The 23,052-nt window shown below is 39.5% G+C and overlaps 2 protein-coding genes across 30 annotated transcripts in view; one reads left to right on the forward strand and one right to left on the reverse strand.

Moving 5' to 3' along the window:
* Nucleotides 1-1,470, reverse strand: part of nid2a (nidogen 2a (osteonidogen)) — a 44,384-nt gene extending 42,914 nt beyond the window's left edge. For 12 of the 26 annotated variants that reach the window (XM_032506096.1, XM_032506085.1, XM_032506093.1 and 9 more), the window contains exon 1: nucleotides 1,055-1,468. In XM_032506096.1, coding sequence (XP_032361987.1) covers nucleotides 1,055-1,294 — 240 coding nt within the window. In that variant the 5' untranslated portion in view covers nucleotides 1,295-1,468. Of the gene's footprint in view, nucleotides 1-1,054 lie in introns of all 26 variants that reach the window. The other 14 variants (XM_032506083.1, XM_032506101.1, XM_032506107.1 and 11 more) reach the window with 3 other exon arrangements.
* A 4,808-nt stretch (nucleotides 1,471-6,278) lies between these two features.
* On the forward strand, nucleotides 6,279-18,888 carry ptger2a (prostaglandin E receptor 2a (subtype EP2)). Of its 4 annotated transcripts, none has more exons than XM_032506173.1 (4): nucleotides 6,279-6,456; nucleotides 6,868-7,061; nucleotides 8,041-8,963; nucleotides 15,633-18,888. In XM_032506173.1, the coding sequence occupies exons 3-4, from the start codon at nucleotides 8,139-8,141 to the stop codon at nucleotides 15,921-15,923; spliced, it is 1,116 nt and encodes a 371-aa protein (XP_032362064.1). In that variant the 5' UTR covers nucleotides 6,279-6,456; nucleotides 6,868-7,061; nucleotides 8,041-8,138; the 3' UTR covers nucleotides 15,924-18,888. The 4 variants fall into 4 exon arrangements, with proteins under 4 accessions (XP_032362064.1, XP_032362067.1, XP_032362068.1 ...); XM_032506176.1 differs by having other exon boundaries at nucleotides 6,868-7,057; XM_032506177.1 differs by having other exon boundaries at nucleotides 6,293-6,456; nucleotides 6,880-7,061.
* Nucleotides 18,889-23,052: the final 4,164 nt, after the last annotated feature.

A 23,052-nucleotide genomic window follows, 5' to 3' on the forward strand; every position in this document is an offset into this window, starting at 1 on the left:
CACACACACACACACACACACACACACACACACACACACAAACTAATACTGGCTTTTCCTCTTGATGGTGTGTAATAGAGCATGACACAGTCTAATGTCCAATGCAAAGCAACACTTCACTTAGTATATTACATATCAATGGTGGAATGGAGCAAACAGCTCGTTACAAATACTTCAGTAAAATCGTGGGTTTGTACTTTGCTTGCATATGGCATTCTACAATCCTTAACATTAAAAAATACAAATAAAAGTTCTCATTATGCAGAATGGCTCATTTAAGAATCATATATCTAATTGTGTTATAACTACGGATGCATTAATGTGAACATTACTGTAATGTTGCAGCTGGTAAAGGTGGGGCTAAATGTAATTACTGCTGGGTAGCGTAACCTATAACAATCACTTCATTTTTTATGTTATATGTTATAAGTTGATCACATTTTGTATACTTAATTTCAATCTGCAAAATTACTATAACTACAGTATTAGCATTAATTAAAATTAAAGTACCTCAAAATCTGAAAATTGTAAGAGAAGTGAATATAATTAGGCTACTTTTACACAAAAACATTCTTTGAGTAAAGTTACTTTGAATCACGGTCCAAATTTCTAGTGAAAAACCCTGGCAGGGGCCATTCTGCATAATGATTGCATAATAATTTTATAATTTGACTTAAGTAACTTTGAATGCTACAGGACTTTGACTTGTAATGGAGAGATTTTATAGTGAAGTGCTGTTACTTTTACTTGAACAGAAGTAATCAAGCAAGTAGTATTACAAGTGCAATGCATTTTGATTCACCAGTTGACTTTTGTCTGCTGAGTATCAATTGACTTAATTGATAATGACGTCAGAAGGTTAAGATTTGCACGAAATGTTAAATAAATATTACATAAATATTCATACAAACGGCATAGGGAACACATATTGGCCGAACAGCGTTATTAAATCGATCCATTTGGCACTACATTTTTTTTTTTAACTTTCGAGAATAATTATAAGACGTCAATAACAGAAATACAAATGAGTGTTAATGAAGTCGTGGCTACTTACATAAAGCTGGGAGAAGAGGGAACCGTAGAAGAACAAGGGTTTGGGCAGGGACAGCACTCTGGAGGTTTCATCGTCGCCCTCTGCCAAAATCAAATCTCCACTCAAAGTGCCATAAGAAAACATATCAGTTCTCTTGATTGCTGTAACCACACACACGCTGCAGCTCCAGCACAGCAGACACACGGCCAACATTACCCCTCTCTCCATTGTAGAGCTGGGGGTGAGTGAGCAGCTCTGCATTACGAGGGGGAGCAGAAGGAGAGAGCTACAGATGGACTCAGAGAGGCCAGCAGAAAGACGGAGACTTCTCCTCCTCTCCACCGAGCCTCCGATACTCTGCAGGGAGGGACTAGTTTAGGCCCGCTCTGATTGGTCCGAGGCGGATTGAGTGACAGCAGGCCGGTGCTGGAGGAAACATCTGGCTCGAATTAGAGAAAATACAAATAGAGCGTTTTTAATCCGGATGTAACTCTGTGTCACAACAATGAAAAAGAGACATTGTGTAATTTTCACACAATAACACACCACACACACACACACTTGAGAATTTCACTGAAAGACATTTATCAAGACAGATGGGTGTAAATGGAAACTCCTAGGAAGCATATATATTCTCAAAGGACATTATACAGAATACCGGTATATTATAATCCCTAAAGATTCATAAATTGTTTAAATTTGAAGAGGCTAAAGGCATTATTTACTATTAGCACCTAGCATTTTTTGTATTAACATTTTTTTTCTTTTGAATACACTTTAATCATCCAATTTACATCAAATGACAGTTATTCTTATGCCATTTAATCTCTTTTATTTTACAAGGTTATTCACTTATTCATTGCCATGGATGCAAACTTAAAATACCTGTCTGTATGTGCCACCTAGTGTCTGTAATAGCATATGGCAACGGCACAGCATATGCTCCAGCAAATTGGATTTGAGATTTAAACGAAACAGCAATTTCAGTCATTTTTCAAGCAAAAACACCATAATTCTGTGCAATAGAGGACATACACACAGGACATCGTGTGTGGCATACAGAACAGGCAATATTTAAAATAGAATATGGAAAATCAGGATAACAATCTTAGGTCGACTGCCCGCATAAATGAAAAGTATGATCAGGAAGGACATTACCAACTTTAAAAGGAAGATCCTGAGCCACACAACCTCCTCTCCACACAGAAACCTGAGAAGAGGATGGATAGATTCAAACATTTCATAACATGTCATTTACTTCCAATTAAGTGCTTTCAACCTTGAAGGTACAAACCCCAGACAAGGAAGTGCAAGTACATTAGCTTCAAATAAGCAAAACTACAAAGAGCTGAAAGGGCAGCTGTGTTTTTTTTATATATATGCACAGACAGCCAGGGGAGAGATATAGAGGTCCCAGCGCGGCCGATGGTCCAGCACAGAAGATAATTGGTGCGGTTTACAGAGGACAAGGGATACAATTTTAGAAAACAATTTTAGGATAATGCTGCAAGACAAAAAACAAGTGGAATGTGTTGGACTGCCTGCGTCAGATTCAACACGTAACATACTAAACGCACTGACAAAGCAAAAACAGATTTTGGAAATTGCTAATTTATTTCCCAAGTAAAAAAATTCTCATTTGCAAAGGTCGGACTTTCCTCGGACCGTCTTGGGTTAAAATGTGTCCTTGATTCTTCCTGGTAGATCCTCTCAAAATCAGACTGGATGGTCTGTGAAACTGCCATCTTTAGGTCTCTACAGATGTTCTCTGTGGTTCAGGTCTGGGCTTTGGCTGGACCATTCAGGGGCAGGCAGAGAGCTACAGGGGATGAGCAGTAAAGTAACCAGATATTATCAGATGTAACGCTTGGTGTTAAATGTTGTACCTCATCAATCCAGAGAATCAAGTTCCTGATGTTCTCAGAGTAATAACTGAAGGGGTGGCTTCAGCCTGGCCACTTTTTCACAGGATTTACCAGTAGGCCTACTTTAGATGTGCTTACCCCTCTGGAGCTCTGTTACAGTTGCCACTGGGTTCTTTCAGTTAGCCAGGTATATAGGTCTTGGTGGTTGTCTAGATCAGCAGTGGGAAAAAAGTCATCATTAGATCACTATTGTTTGCCACTAGAAGGAAGGAAAGTGTGTAACACACACGCACAGACACACACACGCACAGACACACACACACACACACACACACACACACAGACACACTTACGCAGAGCAGCCTATAGGTGGAGGCAAATACCAGGCTGAGATACTAAATCACAGATTTTTTTCACAGATTATTTTTAGTCTGTGAAAACTATGTTTTATTTTGTATGTGAAAAATGTTTTTTTATCGTCAGTCTACCGTGTTGTAAATGTCAAAACCAGTATTACATGTGCCACAACACCGAAACACCGGATCATGTTTACATTTGGATTACAGCACACTTAGACCACAGCATATAAAGTACACAATTACACACATTTCACTCAGACTTATTCATTAAATCATTAACTTTTAATCTGATCATGCTTTCCTCTCTGGTAATGTTTTCCTTTATTTAATGGGTAATTACAGGCTAACCTGACTGGCTTCATTTGTGACATCAGAGATTTCCCAAAAATCAATAAACTCATCAATGACTCAGACAAGGAACATTAGCAGGCTGGACACAGACACGCACCAATGTATGTGTTGACATAAATGAGTAATGTGAGAAATAAAGCATTGCTTTTTGTTGGGGGGGGGGGGGGGGGGGGGGGGGGGTGGGGGCGAACGACATGCATACAGCACGTGTCAGCATGACTGATGCCAAACCATCAACAAAGGCCGTTTACCAGCAGAACAGAGGATTTGTGGATTAAGACAATAATTAGTAATGCAACTGCTTTCAATAAAGAACAGATGAAAAAAAATAAACTAAAATGCCCACTTTGGTATTCTGTTTAAAACTATTATCTGGGACATGTGTTGTCACCATGCTTTAACCTACAACAAGGGGTCCGGGGACCTTTAGGGGGGTCCTCAGTGTCAGTGCAGAGGGGCATCTACATTGTTAAGTCCTAAAATGAATCCTACATGTTATTAGGAAATATAACTCCCCACTGATGATAGGCTTATGGGCCTATGGTAAGGTAGTCTCTAAGGTCATCCACAGATACAGCTCATCCTGAGGATTCACTCTGCCACATGCATGTTTAACATTAAAACTTGATTTATAAAATCATGCTTAAAAGCTTAGGATTCTATGCAAAAAAAAGGTATGTATCAATGTTATTGTAGGCCCAGTTTAATATACAACTTCACTTTATACAATTTATGTAGTAGGGAGTCTCTGCTCCGTCTCTTTCAGTCAAGGGGTCCTTGGCTTAAAAAACCCTGATCTACAATAATATCACTACAATAATATCACTGGATAGAATCAAGAAAACAACTGGTCCTTTAAACACTTGCTGTCTGCACTGTTTTGAAAGAAAAGGAAACAAGAGGGCGAAAAAGTAAAGACAATGACAGTAAATAAAAGAATGGTAAAGGGAAAGCAAGCCAGAGTCAAAAAAATAAAAGGGCAGGAAAAGAGAAAAGAAAAGGAATAGAAAAGAAATAAAAAATGAAAGGGAAGCAAAAGAGAAAGGGAAAGAAAGAAGCCTTAGCTGCGTGATGGAACAAATATAGAGCAAGGGTAAAAGGAGACTGGTAGCAATGACTGGAGAGAGAGAAGCAACAACAAGATGAGGATAAAAGGGGTAGAGAGGCAGGAGGGAGAAGCGCCTCGGATTCCTGTGTAAAAATAACCTTCAGAACCTGACGAGTCAGGTTGTAAAACGTAACCCTGTTCTATAAATTACTGTTTATATGGCTTGCTCATGCCATATATTCACCGCTTACTACCACCACTACTACATCATCAGCTGAAGCTCTTTGGGGGGTTAACGTTATTATAATATGTAAAAGGTCAATCTGGAAGAGGACAGAAAGACACTGGTGAGACCAAAATGAGGGACCCTGAGTGTTTTCCAAACCCATTAACAAGTTCCTAATTGTTATTGCCATTATGCCGGCACTGGCTTTCACCCAAAGTGCTTTCAGCATACATCACAGTGATTCAATTTTTGAAAGCTATTTTGCTAAAACATGGGAGATGGTTCATGGTCACGTCGTGGTCATGTAAGGACGTCATCTTCCCTGCACAAAATCATCCATATCCACCTCAAAAAGGAAAAAGAGATCGGCACAACCCTGAAAAGCAAAACAAAAAATTGTGAAGGTGTTTTACTTTTTAGGAGGCATGTAGACATGCCATTATGTCCCTGGTTCATGTAATACACAGATAGAAAGACAAACCGTCATCCCGATGGGAAATTAAGACATGAAATCCATGTGACTGTGGGAGGGAGCCCCGGGAGGACATGTAATCTCCACAGATAAAGACACACAGGAAACCCCCCCCCACACACACACACACACACACACACACACACACACACACACACACACACACACACACACACACACACACACACACACACACACACACACACACACACACACACACACACACACACACACACACACACACGATACATGTTACATTCACGGAGGAGGAAAAGGACACACTCATGTCCAGCCACACACAGACACAGAAGGTTGCATGATATTCCCAAAATATCACATTTCTCGTTATTATTCCTATTGGCAGGCCATGACAGCTGACTATTTCATCAGTGTGAAAACAATTGATTAATTGATTAGTTGTTCAACAGGAAACTCAATTTGGATAGCAGATTCAGGTTATTAATTTAGCAAAAGGTGCCAAACATTTCCAGTTCTCCTGTGGGCAGATATGTTGCGTTGGTGCTGTTTCATGTAATGCTCAAAAATATTTTAGGGTTTTGGACTGTTGGTTGGACAAAAACAATTTGACACCATTTGAGAAATATCAATGGCCCTATTTTTTTAATGTACATTTAAAGTAAATCGAGCACAATTACAAAATATATGTGTATCCCTTTTTAAATGGACCAGTAGTCTCTTCAAAGCCAAATAGCTTTCATACCATAGGCATTACTTAAATTGGGAATTATTAAACATGTATTTAATGGTATATATTATTAATGTATTGTATGACTACAGGCTGCATCAGTAGCAGGTCTAGCCATGACATGATAGCTTGAATCTTGAATGTAAATCAGCGAGGTCCAGCCTGTAAGCCAGGGATGGGTGTACCCGTTCCGGGTGACGTCACGGCATCGTTCCCTGTACCCGGGCCCATTCATCCCTACCCCACAGTGCCGCGCGCCTCGCCCTCACCACACCTCAACTTTTAGCCGGAGCGGCTTTATAAGTGAACCGAACGATGCATACGGATACGTTTCTCTGCAGTCTGGACTGTAAACGGACATAAAGTCTACACTACGGGGACCAAGTTCTAAAATAGGTGAGAACTTCATTGTTAGGATGCGACAGACAGCCTCTCGCTGGTTTCTCATTCGGAGCGACCTTGAAGCAAAACTCCATTTAGAAAATCATGTAAAATCTCCTTCCTGACTGGAAAACACACACACACACACACACACACACACACACACACTTATGCAGTCAGACCTGGATTCAAATAGTTTGTAAATCTGTAGTCGATCTTCCATCGGGTCCAAATTGGATACATCCAGTCGGCATTAGTTTTTCAAATAAAATCAAACTTTGCCAACCAGTTACGTTGGGGTTTGTCTCACTCAGTCAGCTCTGTGTGCTGTAGGCCTACACACCTGACAACAAAGTCTTTCATATTCAATTCAGAAAATGTAGGCTAATATAACTTAATTTCCGTACACTTCATTTTACCGTATAGGCTATACTCCAGCGAACAGCGCAACTGACGCAAACATCTGCGTTCATCTTCTACAAAGCACAAACCGCCGTCCACGGACTCAACACCTGGACACATCTGCCAGAGCTGTCCTCTTTGTTTCGAAGAAGACACATTTGGAGCCCTAAACTTCAGGCATTACCAGAGTGGAGTCGCCGTGCACTGAACAGAAGTATGTGGGTGTCGTTTATCTGCTCGTTACACACCCAGTGAAAGTGAAGGCTCCCATGCAGATGGAACAGATGTGCGTTATTACGCATGCTTATGCTTATTAGTTAGAGAACACTCACATTCCCAAGATAGGTATTTTTTTTCTTATAAAGGCAACAACTGCATAGATAGATCAGATAGTGTGACTAAGATGATCTCATGCAAAAATGTCTTAATGATTTAGAACAAGTGCGAATTTGAGCAGAAAATGTGTGAAAACTCAGCAGCTTTTCAATGCAAGTGTGTCAGCTGACATACTGTATGTTAACTGGTGAGAAAAGAGGAACAGCGATTGAGTTTCACAACTCCAAAACTCACACTGTAGCAGAGTTCAAGCCCTGGAAAATCCAATATATGCTAAATGTAGCTTTTTTTTTTTAATGAGGAAGAATGGGTTCTCTTTTTTCTGTGTATGTGTGGGATCAGTTAGACAGAGACGTGCAAACATGGAATTAGAGTGGTGTGTATAGTCGCCGTTGTTGACATTGAATCAAAACAGTCTGAAAGTAAGGGACACTAGAAAACAGCTTTGACAAAATGATGCAGGATCTCCTCGGACCACTGAGTAAACAAATGTTGCCAGTACGTAATTTTGAAAAAAATACGGGAACATAGGACTCATATGCAGCCTTCTCTAAAGTTCAGTCACAATATCATTTTCTTGGCAGCCAAGATCTTGGGTTTGATGAACAGGCAGATGAGCTGTAGCACATCTATTGGCTGTGGCTGATTTTTGGTTAACTTTGTATTTTTAAATTAGCCTTAAATTTGGTTCTATGATTAAGAATTTTAATTTCAGTTATTTTTTTAAGTTTCTCTTCAAACATGTTAGTCTAATATGTACAATTAATAGATAATCAAAGTAGTTGCCAATTCATATTCTGTGTGTCGACTAATTGAGGAAAGTATGTTATATTCTCTCTTTCTTCCTTTCTGTTTAACCAGGATGGCTGCAGACAACTTTTTAAGTGCAGGTTTCTGACTCATCTTTTGGAAGCGGAGACATTTTTTTCCTAATGAAATCCAGCCAGTCGTGAGCAACAATGGAACCACATAATAACACATGTCACAGGGAGCACTACATCAAAGGCACCGAGAGCCCGCTCATCAGTGCCATCATGTTTGCCTTAGGAATCTTTGGCAACGTGGCTGCCCTGGTGATACTGGAAATCCGGCGACGTAGAGACGCTAGGATGAAAGAAACAAGGCGAAGTTCGCTGTTTCACGTCCTCATCAAATCGCTGGTGGTCACGGACCTGGCAGGGACCTGCCTGACCAGTCCGCTGGTGCAGCTGTCATATTCACGCAACACTACCTTGGTAGGGATGGCACCCGTCTCTCACAGCGTGTGTTCATACTTTGGTGTTAGCATAACCTTCTTCTGCCTGGCCACCATGTCTCTTCTTTTCTCTATGGCACTAGAGAGGTGCTTTGCCATTGGGTACCCCTACCTGTACAGCCGGTACGTCACCAAGAAATGTGCCTATATCTCAATCCCGGTGGTGTTTGTGTTATGTATGTTATTCTGTCTACTCCCTTTTGCGGGATTTGGTAAATATGTACAATACTGCCCTGGCACGTGGTGCTTCATTGACATGAACCCTCAGCAATCGGAGGACCAAGTCTACGCCAACCTGTACGCCACTCTGATGCTAGTGCTGGTGCTGTCCATAGTAGTGTGTAACGGGTTTGTGGTGTACCAGCTGTTCAGGATGTACCAACGGCGGAGGAGGAACGGTGGCTCGATGATGGCGAGCAAGAGATCCAACAGCGAGCGCAGAGCGATGTCCATGGCTGAGGAGGTGGAGCATCTCATCCTGCTAGTCTTCATGACCATCATCTTCATCATCTGCACAATGCCTCTGGTGGTAAGATGGCCGCCGATAACTTGCATGCCTTTACCCATTCTGTTAAACTACAAACTTAAGGTTTTAGGCAAGTTAATATGACCAGTTTGCCCACTGACTGCTTCATTGATTTCCTTACGTTTGTTAGGGCAAAACCACACGAGAAGACTAAACTGAATGCAACAGCAGTTCTAACTTAGCAGGGGTTAATGGGGTGAATGTGCTCAATGGGCCAGTTAGTCAATAAGACTCAAAACAGAAATTGATTATTAGGTTTAATAATATGTCAGACAAGTGATGCACAGGTGTCACCACATTTTTTATCTGCCGTTCCCCCCCCCCCCCCAAACCCCACCGCCAGCAAAACAACATATCTGGACCATATTACAATATATTACAGTCATGTATTGCGTGGCTGTACAAGTTCATAGAAAGCCACAAATAGGGTTTGAATACAATCTCGTTTATAAATCAAACTCTTGCACACAAAATAGTTGTTGTATGTACAGTATGAGGAATCTTAATTGGGCCATTTTCTTGCGCTCAATAGTGTGGGTTTTAAAATTTCTTGGAGTGATTAAAGCATATTAACAACATGCATTTAAAAGATAAAGAACATGTATGTTTTTAAATGGAATTAGAAACTTATGCGGACTTAAATTGACAGAAGAGCTTAATTTTAGGATAAAATGAACTGGATTGTAATACTGTAACATATTTTGTATATGTGTAACTGAGCACACTTGTGGCATTTTGTCAACATGGAGCTGTTCATAAATAATACAATAGACTACGGGCTGTTGGCTGATGCCAAGTTGTAGACAGGAAACACCTTTCTAATGCCCTTCATGTGTCTGACTCAGCTGCTTATTTTGATTCTAGGTATAAATACTAGATGTTAAATATAGACATGTCAACATAGTGTGAAATACCCCTGACCTGAGTTTTTAAAATATTTTGGTACTGTACACATCAAAATCCACATATTCAGATTTGATTTTTTCAGTTCATTGAGTTTAAAGGATATTTAAATCACCATTTTATAATAATATCTACTTACACAAATAGAGAAGGTGCCAGAGACAGGAAAAGCTGAAAAATGTTCTGTATTTTCTCAAGAATACAGTATGCACTTATTCATGTGGAGAATCAGATCCCAAGAATCATTTTAGTAAATTAAGTTAGAGGAGTTATCTTAGCATCATTAGCGAGGAAGATAACATAAACAGTACAACTCATGATTATAAATGTCCTTTGAAGAATCCAGGATTTGATTAGCTATGTCATCAGAAAGCAAGTTGGACAGAGACCGTAATGATAAGGGACTGTCTCAGAAACTTTACATTTGGTCTCAATGTAGCAACAATAAAACCATCATCTGTGACCGATGAGTAATTGGGAGATTGATCTAAAAATCATTTCCTGTGCCTGGTTTTTGCACAAATGATGGACTGCAATCGGACAGAAATTTGATTTTAGAGACTAAGAAGGCGGGAAAGCTGGATGGATGGACCAAAGTACAAATTCAACCCACCAATGACTTATCCTCCACTGATTTACCATGTTGTCTCAGTAAGACTCCAGGGCAATCTGTGTGTAACCTCCTCAGTTTTCAAAGTGCCACTTTGGATTCCACACCTTAAATCAATAACTTTCCCTGCTGGATATGATGTTGGCCACTTTACAGCAGTAACGAAAATGCCATCTTGTGCACTGCTGCATCTCAGCTGTGGCTTGAAATACAGAGTCATCTCTGCAATGACAACTGCCAGATTAACAGACCAGGGTTTGCGCTACATACATTCAGCGGTGGTGCACCACCGCTCCTCCAGCTGTTTATGAAAAGTCATAAAGTCGTAATGACACAACTCTGCAGAGCCGTCTGCTCTACTGAACCAGAGACGGTTTAGAACCGAGACGGCCTAACTCAGAGTAGTTTCCTGTATCTTTAGGAGACTAGCCGCATCAGTGCCTTGAGCTAACATTATATCCTGGAATGTAATTGGAAAACAAATGATGCTTTTGTGAAACAATTGCATATAAAGCAAACTGTTGCCCCCCCGCTGCTGGAAAATAACAACTAGCAGAAACACTGCAGGTCATTGCTGCCTAACAGATGAGTGGCAAACATCCAACATATCCACAGGGTGTGTTTACAGTTAAGTGGCAGGGATGAGTAAATGTATAGTAAACGTGCCTAAAATGATTGTTTGAAAAGCATTACATTATTTAAGTCCATTTCACAGTGATGGTTTCTTAAGCTGTCCTCCACTGTGCATTATGTACCAGGTGTAGACTATTGTAGGCAGATATAGGACACTGGTATCAGATTACTACAGTGGCTTTCTTCACTGCCTCATCAGGAGGCTGATTCAAATAGCCAGACAGAAGGGAGGAAGAAGACGAGATAAACTGGCTATAACCATCATGTTGTCCTTGGGGCAGACTGACCCGTTTCTCTATATCAAATGTTCTTTATAAACTACCCAAAATAAAATGATTGATTCCACATCACGCTCTTTGGCAAGTACAAATCTCTACTTTCATTCATTTTGGGGTGTCATGTTCAATTTTATAGCATTTGAAAAAGTGGTTTTCAAAATAGTATTAAGTAAAAGTTGCCATATTCCTTTAATTTTAGTCTAAATAAGTCCTAATTTCTGCTTTTCTAACTCAGACATTAGGTATAATTTCCTATAAATGCGGGGGTTTTTTACCATAAAATCCAAAAATAACTGTAAATCTAAAGTTAATAAGTTAGTGTTACGTAGTGTTAAAAACTTCAAAAAAAGTGACATTGAAAAAAAGAGTGGAAAGTGTTGGGGGGAAAAAGGGACAAAAAAGTGAGAAAAACTTAAAAACATTGATAAAAAGCGTCAACAAAAGTGTTGCTTTTCAATTTTGAAGGGATGACAACACAAGGTTTAAATGTCATAAATCAATAGATGTTTTTCCCCAACCACAACAACATTTGACGCAGACGGGAGCATTTGGTGTTGTGTTGTCAAGTCAGAGTTACAATCAATATTATTTCATCCGATCCGTTTGCTTAGTAGATTTTGAGTCAGTGGCTTTTGTATTTTTTGTTAAATCACTGTTTATTTAAACTTTGGCAGCATTAAAAAGCATCTTAATGAGTGTTACATTTGGCAGACACCCACCCATTTCTATTTCTCTGTCTTTCCACCCACTGACTACGAGTCAGTACATTGGTCTTTTTATTCATTAGGTTGTGTATGGGCTTACAGTACATGTGTGTCTCAATTTCTCTGTATTAGATATCCAGCGACAGTAACCAGACCTTTTACCACTGCAGACATTAGTCATCACAACATTAATGTCAGCCCCATGAGATAAATTCTTCTTATGAGAATACCATGTCATACATACTGGTGAATCGCTCACTTGTGACCGTCATATTCATCTATCCTTCTCAAATTTCCACAGAAGGGCCACATTGCCTTATTGGCAGACATTTCCATTGGTTGGCCTGCAGGAAGATGTAGAAAACCTTTTATCATATTTCATTCAAAGCGCACACTAAGTGATTATGCTGAGGGAGATGTGGTCTCTACGGAACATCCGCCCTCCTGTAGAATTTCCTTTCCCCATCCCTTTCTTTACGAGATGAAGACAAAAATATATTCTCTGCTGATAGCAGTCATTTTATATTTTTAGTTAATGGTTTATCCATAATGAGTTCTATATACTGTAAGACATTGGTGGCCTCTTCAAAAACACCAACAGAAGAGATGTCTTTAAAATGCTGCCATGGCGAAGACAAACTTGCAAGCTTGTGCGCAAACAAAAACGTGTTCTCACAACTTGCTGCAGACTTACTGCGAGACTTAAAATGGCAACAGAAACTCACAGCATTAACCAACATCTGCTAACTACAGCTGAGAAAGTCAGCCAGTGACCGTAAGTAACGTAAACTCAATAACTACAGTGGTAGAATGGCAAGATTGACAGGCATAGTAACAGTAACCGGTATATTGCTCTATATTAAGATTTTAAAGCGGTTTTACATGTGCATCGTGGTCACACACTTGCCAAGGCTACACATTCAAGTACACAAAGCAATACTACAAGTGCATCATTTATTAAGAGCCTTATATAAACATTAATGGGTGTCCAGTCAGCAATGTGACACCGCCCCCCCAAAAAAAACACCCTTTAGAGTTAAAAGGCATGTGGGCACAGGCAAGCATTCATCTGAAATATTATCATATGAAGTTGTATTACATACATTTTGAATAGTTTCTCACATTGTGGACCACGTAATGACATACAGCAATAACCAGATACTAAGAGATTGTAATCTCTGACTCACGTATTTGCTAAGCAAACAGATTTTGCTTAAAAATGAAACTCAAATGGAGGACAGCGTTTCATTTTTTGAGCATCAACCCCTTACAGACACTTCACATTAACACTTATTACGCTTCCTGTTGGTGCTGGGAGAGGAGAAGAAAAGGGGCTCACAGTGAGAGTTGGATTTTATGACTGGGAACAAAAAAATCTGGTCTCCACATGCACACATGATCCTTTGCCTACTGTGTTTATGTCTTACACATATGGCAAGGCCTCCCACTAATCCCAGTAATGATCCATGGTGTTTTTGTTTTAAAAAGGACATTGGGAATATAATGGAGCTATTCTACACTAAAGAAAAACTGCACATCACACTTGTTGGATTTTTATTTTTTAACTTTATGCAGATTTTGTTGTTACAGTGAGACAACTTTTCCTGAATGAGTTATTCAACAGTTACCTTTTTCCTGGAGCTTTCACCAGCTGCTGATGTGCCATTACGCAAGACTCTTCAGTGCCATTTGCAGCTGTGTAGTTGGCTAGAAAGGCAGCATAGCAACAATTGTATCACCGCAGGAAGAAATTAAATTGGCGTGATAATGTTGGTGCAACCCCTGCCATGTCAGGGAATTGGGTGCTTTTAAGGGAGTCAACCTGAGTCCATTAAGAAAAATAAAGAGTATGGAAGGCAGACATTGGCAGACATGAAAATATAGAAAGGGAAAAGAAAATACCACAGAAAGAAATAAGAGAACAGATTACAACCGGTTGCAAGCTCTCTTTCCCCTTCATTTTTAACTGGATATTGTTGCTCTCTGATCCCCAGAGAGACCAGCAGCTGTGATTTCCAACCTGTGAACTAGTCATAGCTTCCATGGATTGTATTAAAGCGCTGGTTCACAAACTTGTGGACATCAGCTCACAGAGTTTACTGCTTTTCATTTCAATTGCTGCAGTAGCTGATTTCCCTGCCATATTTTAACCAGACACAAAATAACCAATGAAACCATTCTTATTTTTCCTCATTCTACTCTACAAAAGGCAAAACAGTGGTTACATTTTGCAGTAATTACAAAACTGAGCTAAAAATGAATCCTAGTTCCCACACTGCACTCTGGATAAGAGTATATCAAGGTAAAGCTAGCGGATAAGATAGACTTAGTGGAGAGCAGCCTCCCTGCTGCAGTGTTAGTACTGGATGTGTAGTAGTTGAAATCAAACAGACTGCAGATCAAGTTATTATTGAGAGGAAAGTGGACTAACGTGTTCTCATGCAAAAGTCATACAGTCATACAGTGCAGCATTGCAGATCTGCGGCATGACTCTGAACGTTTGTAGCGACGTGTGTCGGGTCAAAATCGGGCTGAACTTTTGTAGGCTTCATGAGAGGCTAGATCAGGGAGTATGCTTTTTGTTGAACATGCAAACAGACTTAATTATCTTTTACTTGCATTATGCAACAGTTTGAGCAAACAAGACTAAAACTAAAACTGACACTCAAAACCTCCGTAACTGGTCTTTCTGGTTTGGAGGTGCTGGTAACTGGCACGTACGACTCTTAGGCACAAAAAAACAAAAAAAAACATGTTTGCCATACCATATTTTGAGCACTATTTATCTAGCATAATCTACAAGGCCGCAAGGAAATATAATTCAATAAAAAAGCTGACTCATAATCATAGGATCCCCCTAACTTACCATAAGTAGTAATTACCTTGAATGTGGTAAATCACCAGCTTGGTAGCACTCACAACTCAACATGTCATCACTGTAGTTAAAAATATGCTATGGGTGGCATTTATTCATGAGCAAGTAAATGCCACACCATCTGAGCAAACGTAGTAAATGTATTCAGTCTTGGGAGGATCTGTAGATAGGGGACGTGGCTGGGAGTCACGTGAACCTAAACACGGACTAATAATTGACCCAGTGTCTATCGTTATCTTCCAGTGTGTTTACTCATGTAGAGTTGAGAACAGATTATTATCTTTCTGAACTGGCAGGAAGAGAAACAAAGAAAAGGTCACTGGTTTATGATATGCTCCACTTTCTCTTTCATGTATTTAAACAACAGCGTGTGCTCAAAAGAAATTGGACATTTAAGTTCAACAATCTAAACGTGCATGATGAGTATCAGTTTGGTATTTAAACAGGTAAAATTTCTATTGTTCATCTCCCACATCATCATAAACTGGTCCTGTCTTCATCAGTTACTGTAGAGAGAGTTTAGTTTAGGATTTAACCAGGACGTTAACTAGGATGTGGCTGTCTGTGTGCTTGTCATGGACGGTGTTAGCAGTAGAGTGATGGCTTGCCAGCTAATTTAACACACATTTTCCATTCTCTTTATCTTCCCTCTCTCTATCCATCTCGCAGATCCGGGTGTACATCAACTCCATTGAGGACCACAAGGAGTCTTACATCGTGGACCTGATTGCCTTGCGCTTCCTCTCCGTTAACTCCATCATCGACCCCTGGGTCTTTATCCTGCTCTCCCCCAGCGTGCTGCACTTTTGCTGGGCTGCGGTTTGCCGGGCACCCCTGGAAAACTCCAGGGGTTCCATTTTTAAATCATCAATTGCCAAAGGGAATTCTCCGGCAAACCTCGAACTGTCCCGCCCAACCTTGGTATACACCGAGCCCTTTCACTCTGTGGAAACTCTATGACCATAACAGTAGTTAATTATTTTATATTTATTGAATTGGAAAGCATGCACTCCTTAGTGATCCCATGAAAAAGAGGTTTTGTGGGCCACGACATCCCTCATGTGGGTAGGGTTTATCAATTTATATGAATGTATTTCAATTAGATCATGGTCCTTTCTGTCTAACTGACAAACATTTTAACCAGTTCTATCAGCTGGTGGCCGCCTCTTGCCATTTACTGGGTGTTTCCACTCACTCTTAGCATTTCAGCTAAGTGTATGCATGTGGAATGCATCCTGACTTCTCTACAGCGTCAGGGCTCGACATTAACGCTTTGCAAGGGCAAGTAAAGTCTGTGTTCGGGCAAGTGGAATACCTCATGCAGCTGTCCGACTAGGCAAGAAAAAAAATTAATGTAATCTTGCGTGAGAGCTGCAGTTTAGCGAGCTAACCTGGTAGTGCAAAAAGGCCAAATTTGATTCATACAGTTGTATAACAAATACAGTTGTTTTTTACATTGAGAAAATGGGTGTAAGAAGATTTCCTTTTACATTTTATAAGTTTATAGCCACAGTTGCTGGTTGAAAAATTGACCAGCAACGACACAAGTTGATACTTGTGTCAGTGTTCTTATATCATTCCGGCTAGTCAAACGCTTTCTCAATACTTAATACCCATGTTGATCATCTCAATAATTCCCGTGATAAAAGCAAAGGTTAAAAACACTGAACACAATAGGTGAAAACGCTAGAGGCCAAGACGCCCTTGTTCCTTCAGTAATTGAAGGAATCTATTAGGCTCAACCAAGCTATGTAATTACTACAGGTTAATTGTATGTTTAATACATTATAATTATTGTCCAAGTCCCTATTCCTTTTTAAATTGACTTAAATTTTCCTTTTCACACAAGGAAGTTTAGCTACCGGGCAAGTAAATCCCCTCAGGTAGCCGAGGAAGGTTAATGTCAAGCCCTGACCTGTACATTTTAAGTGTAAAAGCTCAACATTTCGCCTCCTATGCTGCTTATGTTTAATGCCAATTAAATTAACGAAATGAAAAAGGCTGCTGGTGGGAGCAGGAAAAAGAAAGACTTAATTCTGCGATGACCTGGAATAGACAAACTGCAAGTGCTTTTGTCTACATTGTATTAAGACAGAGAAGGTTGGATGAGAAGCTTGTGCATGGAGATGTGACAGAAGGCAACATACTACAGATAGTCATCTATCAAGAAAGGAAGTAACCAATGACTTGGGGTCTTGCTGTCCACGTCTTCTGATTCAAATGATGCTTTCCAAACAGTTACTGGGCCACCAACATTAACATGTGATATGTGATATTGGGGAAATGACTCTTTTGAACACTTCATCTTTAGAACATTATCTTATCACCTCTGGGCTTCTTGAGCCCTGACTCTAACCCCTGGTCTGCTTTGGTAACATTTCCCCTCACACTCCTACCAATTTCCGGATGGAAATATCAAAGGGCAAGAAGCCTGGAGAGACAAGATAGGTCTAAAAGTCTAAACTTCACTCAGGGAGTTGGTGGGATTAAGGGATAACACAGAAAAGGGTTATATTCATGATATATTTCATTCATATGTACAATATGTAGCATATATTATATAACATTTTATAAAAAATAAAATAGGGTTCTTCCTATGAGACTATAGTTACCTTTTGACTTGAAAACTTCTGCTTCTTATATAATTAACATCAGAGTGTAAATATTCTTGCATAATCTGGCTGTAATTGTAACCCTTATGAAAAATGAATAACACACTTACTTTTATCCATCAACTTTACAACCAAGGTGCCATTTGAACTCCACTGGTTTTATTAGGGAACATCCTGAAATGTTATTCTTGTTCAATGTTTGTCTTTCCAGAGGATCACCATTCATATGGGACAAAGGACGTCCACTTAAATTGCTGCTAATAGCCCAGGTGAAAAACATGATTTCAGGCTCTAATTACATCTATGTTCAAATGCCAACTAAAGCAAAGCCTAAAAAAGAAAAAAGAAAAAAGGTTTTATTACATGGTTCATTACATTATAATTACTAACCGACTTGTTGAAATCACATGACCACTGAGTTTCCTGGAAAAAAACAGGTCATTTTGTTTAAGTTTGTACACTGGTAAAAGTTACACATGATGGATTCATACTGGTTTAAATTACACAACACCATGGAGAATTAAAAGTAGTACAGCACCTCTTTCCATTAAACTATTCAAATCCAAACAAGGCTGTGTCTGACAAGAAAATAAGCTACTACATATTTTTGCGGGATCTACGGTCATAAATCTCTCAAAATAGAAAAACAAGTTTCAAGAAAGACTTGGTTCCTTGTGTGTGTAAAATGTGAGAAAAAAACTACAAGTTCTCAACTATCTATCTGTCATTTTAGAGGATGCCAGAAAATGTGTAAGCATCAGGTAAACATTGGGGCTGTAAGCCACTTTTGAAAGTGTTGTGTATATATGTGTGTGTGCGTGTGTAAGCTGTGACGATCTATTGTTTGGCTTGTGTGTTGTGAGAACAGCTATTTATTGCCTCTGCTGGTCTGTTGTTGTTTCTGAGCTCAGCATCAAAACATTTCAGTATTTATGTCAGTGGCTTATAGCTTCCTGTGGGGGGGGGGTGTTTGTGTGTCAGTGCTTTTTTCTGTTGTGCTTATGTATGTATATGAATATTTATGCAAATATTCAAGTTCCCATAAACATACTTGTGCCCACAGGCTTACAATAGGTGCAAGCTTGTGCGATGTGTGTGTGTGTGTGTGTGTGTGCGCGCGCGTGTGCGTGTGTGTGAGAGAGAGAGAGAGACAGACAGCACTGAAATGTAATGATGTCAAACCAGAATGCCACCTATCTGGATGTATTGTACTCTGTAATGAGTACTCTGTAAAGTACTGTAGATGAAACTGAATGCACTGAGTGTGTATGTGTATGTTATGACTTGTGTAAATAAACATCTCATTCACAACATACTGTATTCTGTCCGGCCTGCTTTGTAACCCCCCCTCCACAAACACACACAGAGCTTGTGGATGGGTTCCAGATGTGGAGACTGCAGGCAAATCTTTCAATTAGCCGTGTGTGTTTCAGTTTCTGTACGTCTGCCTTGAGGAATTTCCCCTCCACATCACTTTGTTTGTGTGTTATTTTCCATCATTTGGACAAACGGCTGCGCTTTGACCTAAGTAGGTCAATGTATTGAGGGTGTGATCCTTTTGACGCAAATTATAGTCAGTATCAGCACACAGGAAATCAATAACGGTCAAGCTAATTTGTTGGGTCTGCAGCCACAGCTTTATGATGATGAATGTGTTCATAGTTTTTTCTTCATTCGTGACACTTTAGTACCATAAGCCAATTCAAATTATTTATGGTAATTAGAAACATTAACAGTTCCTGTCAACTTAAAAAGCCTAAAAGGATTTCTTTTTTTAACTGCACTCTCTCATTTCTTTTTTTTCATTATATGAACAGACCACACACACTGTTTAATAATATGTTCCTGTTTCATATGCAAACTGCTATCCTCTAGTTCTGAGAAAGACAATGGAGATAGACAGATGAAAGACCATCGGTCCTGTTACAACTTACACCTTTACGTCTGCCAGGACTGAGCTGGCAAAAAACAGCATTCTCGATAGTTGTCATTGTTGTACAAAGAATTACTGAAGTCAAACAACTGTTAATCCTAATTACCACACACACACACACACACACACACACACACACACACACACAACACACACACACACACACACACACACACACACACACACACACACACACACACACACACACACACACACACACACACACACACACACACACACACACACACACACCTTGAACTGTCAGATTCAGAGCATTTCTTCAGCTAACCAACAGTAGTGCGGGTGATTGTTGTCGGTATAGTGAGAAAAGGAATTGATTGTAGCCAAAGCATCATCATTATCCACAAACCAGAAAGGCTACTAAAACCATGAAGCTGTAGATAGTATAGACATTAAGACATTAAGTGAGGTTCATGTGGAGGATGATGGTCACTAGTCTGGCTATGACCAGACCAATCTCAAGCTTTAAAGATTCAACATTAGTCTGGGGAGTCTGCTCTGTATTTTCTAAGCACAAGAGGCGTGATCAACGGGCATAGTTCAAATGACTGTACGCAATTGGATAGTCCTTCAACCAATCAGACCAACGATCCGGGGGACGTACTCTGCATCAACGGGTTTCTGCGCTTAGGTGGCCATTATGTTGAATGTAAACAAAAAGCTGCTTGCCGTCGCTTCTCTATTGCCGTGTTAAACCCGCCAGTAGCGTGCCAGGTGGATGAGCCCGTTTGTGATTGGTCCCCACAGATTTGTAACCTGTTAAATGATTCTAATCTCATAGAGTGTCATCTCTAGTCCTTTCTCCTCTCCTGTTGCAACATGTCCTTATCTACTGTCCAAACACCATTAGTGAGTGAATGTGAGTTAGGAAGAGTTAGGATTCAGGATAATGCATTAGCACTATTCCATTGTTAAACAAGTCACATGAACACAAAGTAATTATTATACATTCCATATATTGTATAATGGTGTCTTATAATGGTTCAAAAATAAATATATTATTATTTTATAATAAAATAAAAAATTAATCAAATAAAAAAAACAGCATATTAAACAATTCCACAATTCAACAGTGAAACCTCTGGAATAAATTGACATGACAAATGTTACCTAAAATGCATTCAATGATACATGAGATACGACTAGGCTCACATTAAACAGCTGTGCTGGCTGGTTAGAGTCCAGATAATGTCCTCCATCAGTAATCATCATCATCATTATTATTGATCATCAACAACCTTCCTACTAAGCTCACACCACCTACAATCAAACGGTGGCCTTTATGGGATAACAGGACCAAAGTGTTGAGTCGGACTCAAACGTGCACCGTCGAAAGCACACGTCATTTGATTACAGTTTGACAAGAATGTTATTTCCTATTATCATGAGGCGACCCATAGTTCACTATTTATCTTGTTTGCTTTCTGTCAATTAATGTCCCACCAACAAACAATTACGTTCAACTGACCAACCAGACACCAGGAACACGTCAGCCATAACTGGGTTTATTCTAAATAATTGATTAGGTGATTTATCAATCCTGACTGTTTAATTGGATAATTAGATTAGATTATACTTTATTTATCCCACGACGGGGAAATTCTGTCGTTACAAGTAGCAGCATAGCAGCAACAGCAAAAAACAGAAAAACAAAACAATAACACACAAACAAGTAAGCACGAAAGAAATACAAGGCAAGAAATACAAGGCAAGAAATACAGGCAAGAAATAGACAATGAAAATATGGTAGACTGAGTAAGTAAAATGCCGTCAAACAAAAGGAATTTTAAAGTGCGGTTGCCATGATAAGAGAAACAATATTGCGGTGTAAGTGACGTTAATATTGTGTCTTGTTGTGTTTTGATTAGGTCAGAGGAAGGAAGGAGCTGATGTGTGGTTGTGTTTGTATGTGAGAGCGTGCACATTTCTTTGCTGATTTCAGATGGTGGCGCCATAATATTGGAGGCAGACGGACAAAAGAGTCAAAGGGATGTTTATGATGTAGTATTAGTTTTCAGTGGGGTTTTTTTGGGGGGGGGGCGGAGGCTCAAAGTTTGGTTTTGGGTCTCCCTTTAGAGTTACTGCAGGGGGGGCTTCCGTATTATTTAAAAAAATATATTCTTTACTTTTTTTTTACAGTTAAATGTCATTTCTGAACAACATAATGGACAATCAACAAGTCAATCATTACAAGAAGTATCCATATCTGTCTTCTGATCTACCACCTCTAAGGAAAAGTTTGTGTCTTGGGTTAAAGGAAACTTCTTAGTCATATCAGATAACTTCTACAGTCTACCCAAAGCTAATGAGCTAAACAGTGTATTTAGTTTTATTTTAAGCTTTCGGTAGATTTTAAATCAGTTTCCTTATTAGTCAAACTGAAATTAGTCGGTTAACAACTTTCAACAACGGTTAAACACAGTGCACGCACGCATGCGCTGTTTAATAATATGTTCCTGTTTCATATGCAAACTGTTATCCTCTAGTTCTGAGAAAGACAATGGAGATAGACAGATGAAAGACCATCGGTTCCTGTTACAACTTACACCTTTACGTCTGCCAGGACTGAGCTGTCAAAAAACAGCATTCTCTGATAGTTGTCATTGTTGTACAAAGAATTACTGAAGTCAACACAACTGTTAATCCTAATTCTACTATAGTTTTAAACATCTTAATTACTGAAACAATATTAAAGGGAGTGGGCCGTATCTTCTCTCTGCAGCCATCAGCTGATGCATGATCAAGCAGATAGGAAAGTTAAACTTTGACGTCTGAACAACATGCAGATTAGCATCTTGTGGTTGACTTTAACTGTGTTTAACCGTTTTACACAGTTTCATCAGTGCTACTATCAAGCTCTAATCTTATTTAATATTTTATATTAATGTTCGGGAATGCAGTGAGAACAAGACTGGAGTGAATGCCATATGTCTGCTTTGTGTTTGTTAAAGGGAGTGGAAAATAAAAAAATAACTCTTACAGTTTTCATAACACATTTTCTAACAAATAAGACAATGCTATCTCAACTGCAGTTGTGTCAGTCACAATCTAGATAAGCCAACGTAACCAATCAGAAAGTCAGGTCTGCAAAAAAGTCCTTGTTGCTGTGCTTTTCCAGCCCGACTTTAGATTTCCTCTTGAAAATCAGCTTCTTCACCCTGATTATATTGAAGGAACATTCTTCTCCTAATAGCCTTTAAAACGGCTTCATTTGTCCTCAAGGCCTTTTCTCACAAAACCACAAAACTGAGCTGATTGAAAGGTTGTACTCGTTCTCATCAAAATCCAACTAGAGGGCTTCATGGTTAAGTGTCCCTAGATAGCAGATGAATACCGTAAAACGACATGAAAAAGCTGCTGGTTGCTAAGAATATTATAAAGGCCTATAAAACAGTTGATGCCATCTCCTTTGTCCTCCATCAAAAGAAGCCTTACACAAGCTGTACGTATCATGATAATGCTAATCTTAGCCACAATGCTTCAGCCATTCTGGTATACTGTAGTAAATAGCAGCTTTACAGAA

Source organism: Etheostoma spectabile, chromosome 24, assembly GCF_008692095.1.
Source record: "Etheostoma spectabile isolate EspeVRDwgs_2016 chromosome 24, UIUC_Espe_1.0, whole genome shotgun sequence".
Lineage (NCBI taxonomy): Eukaryota > Metazoa > Chordata > Actinopteri > Perciformes > Percidae > Etheostoma > Etheostoma spectabile.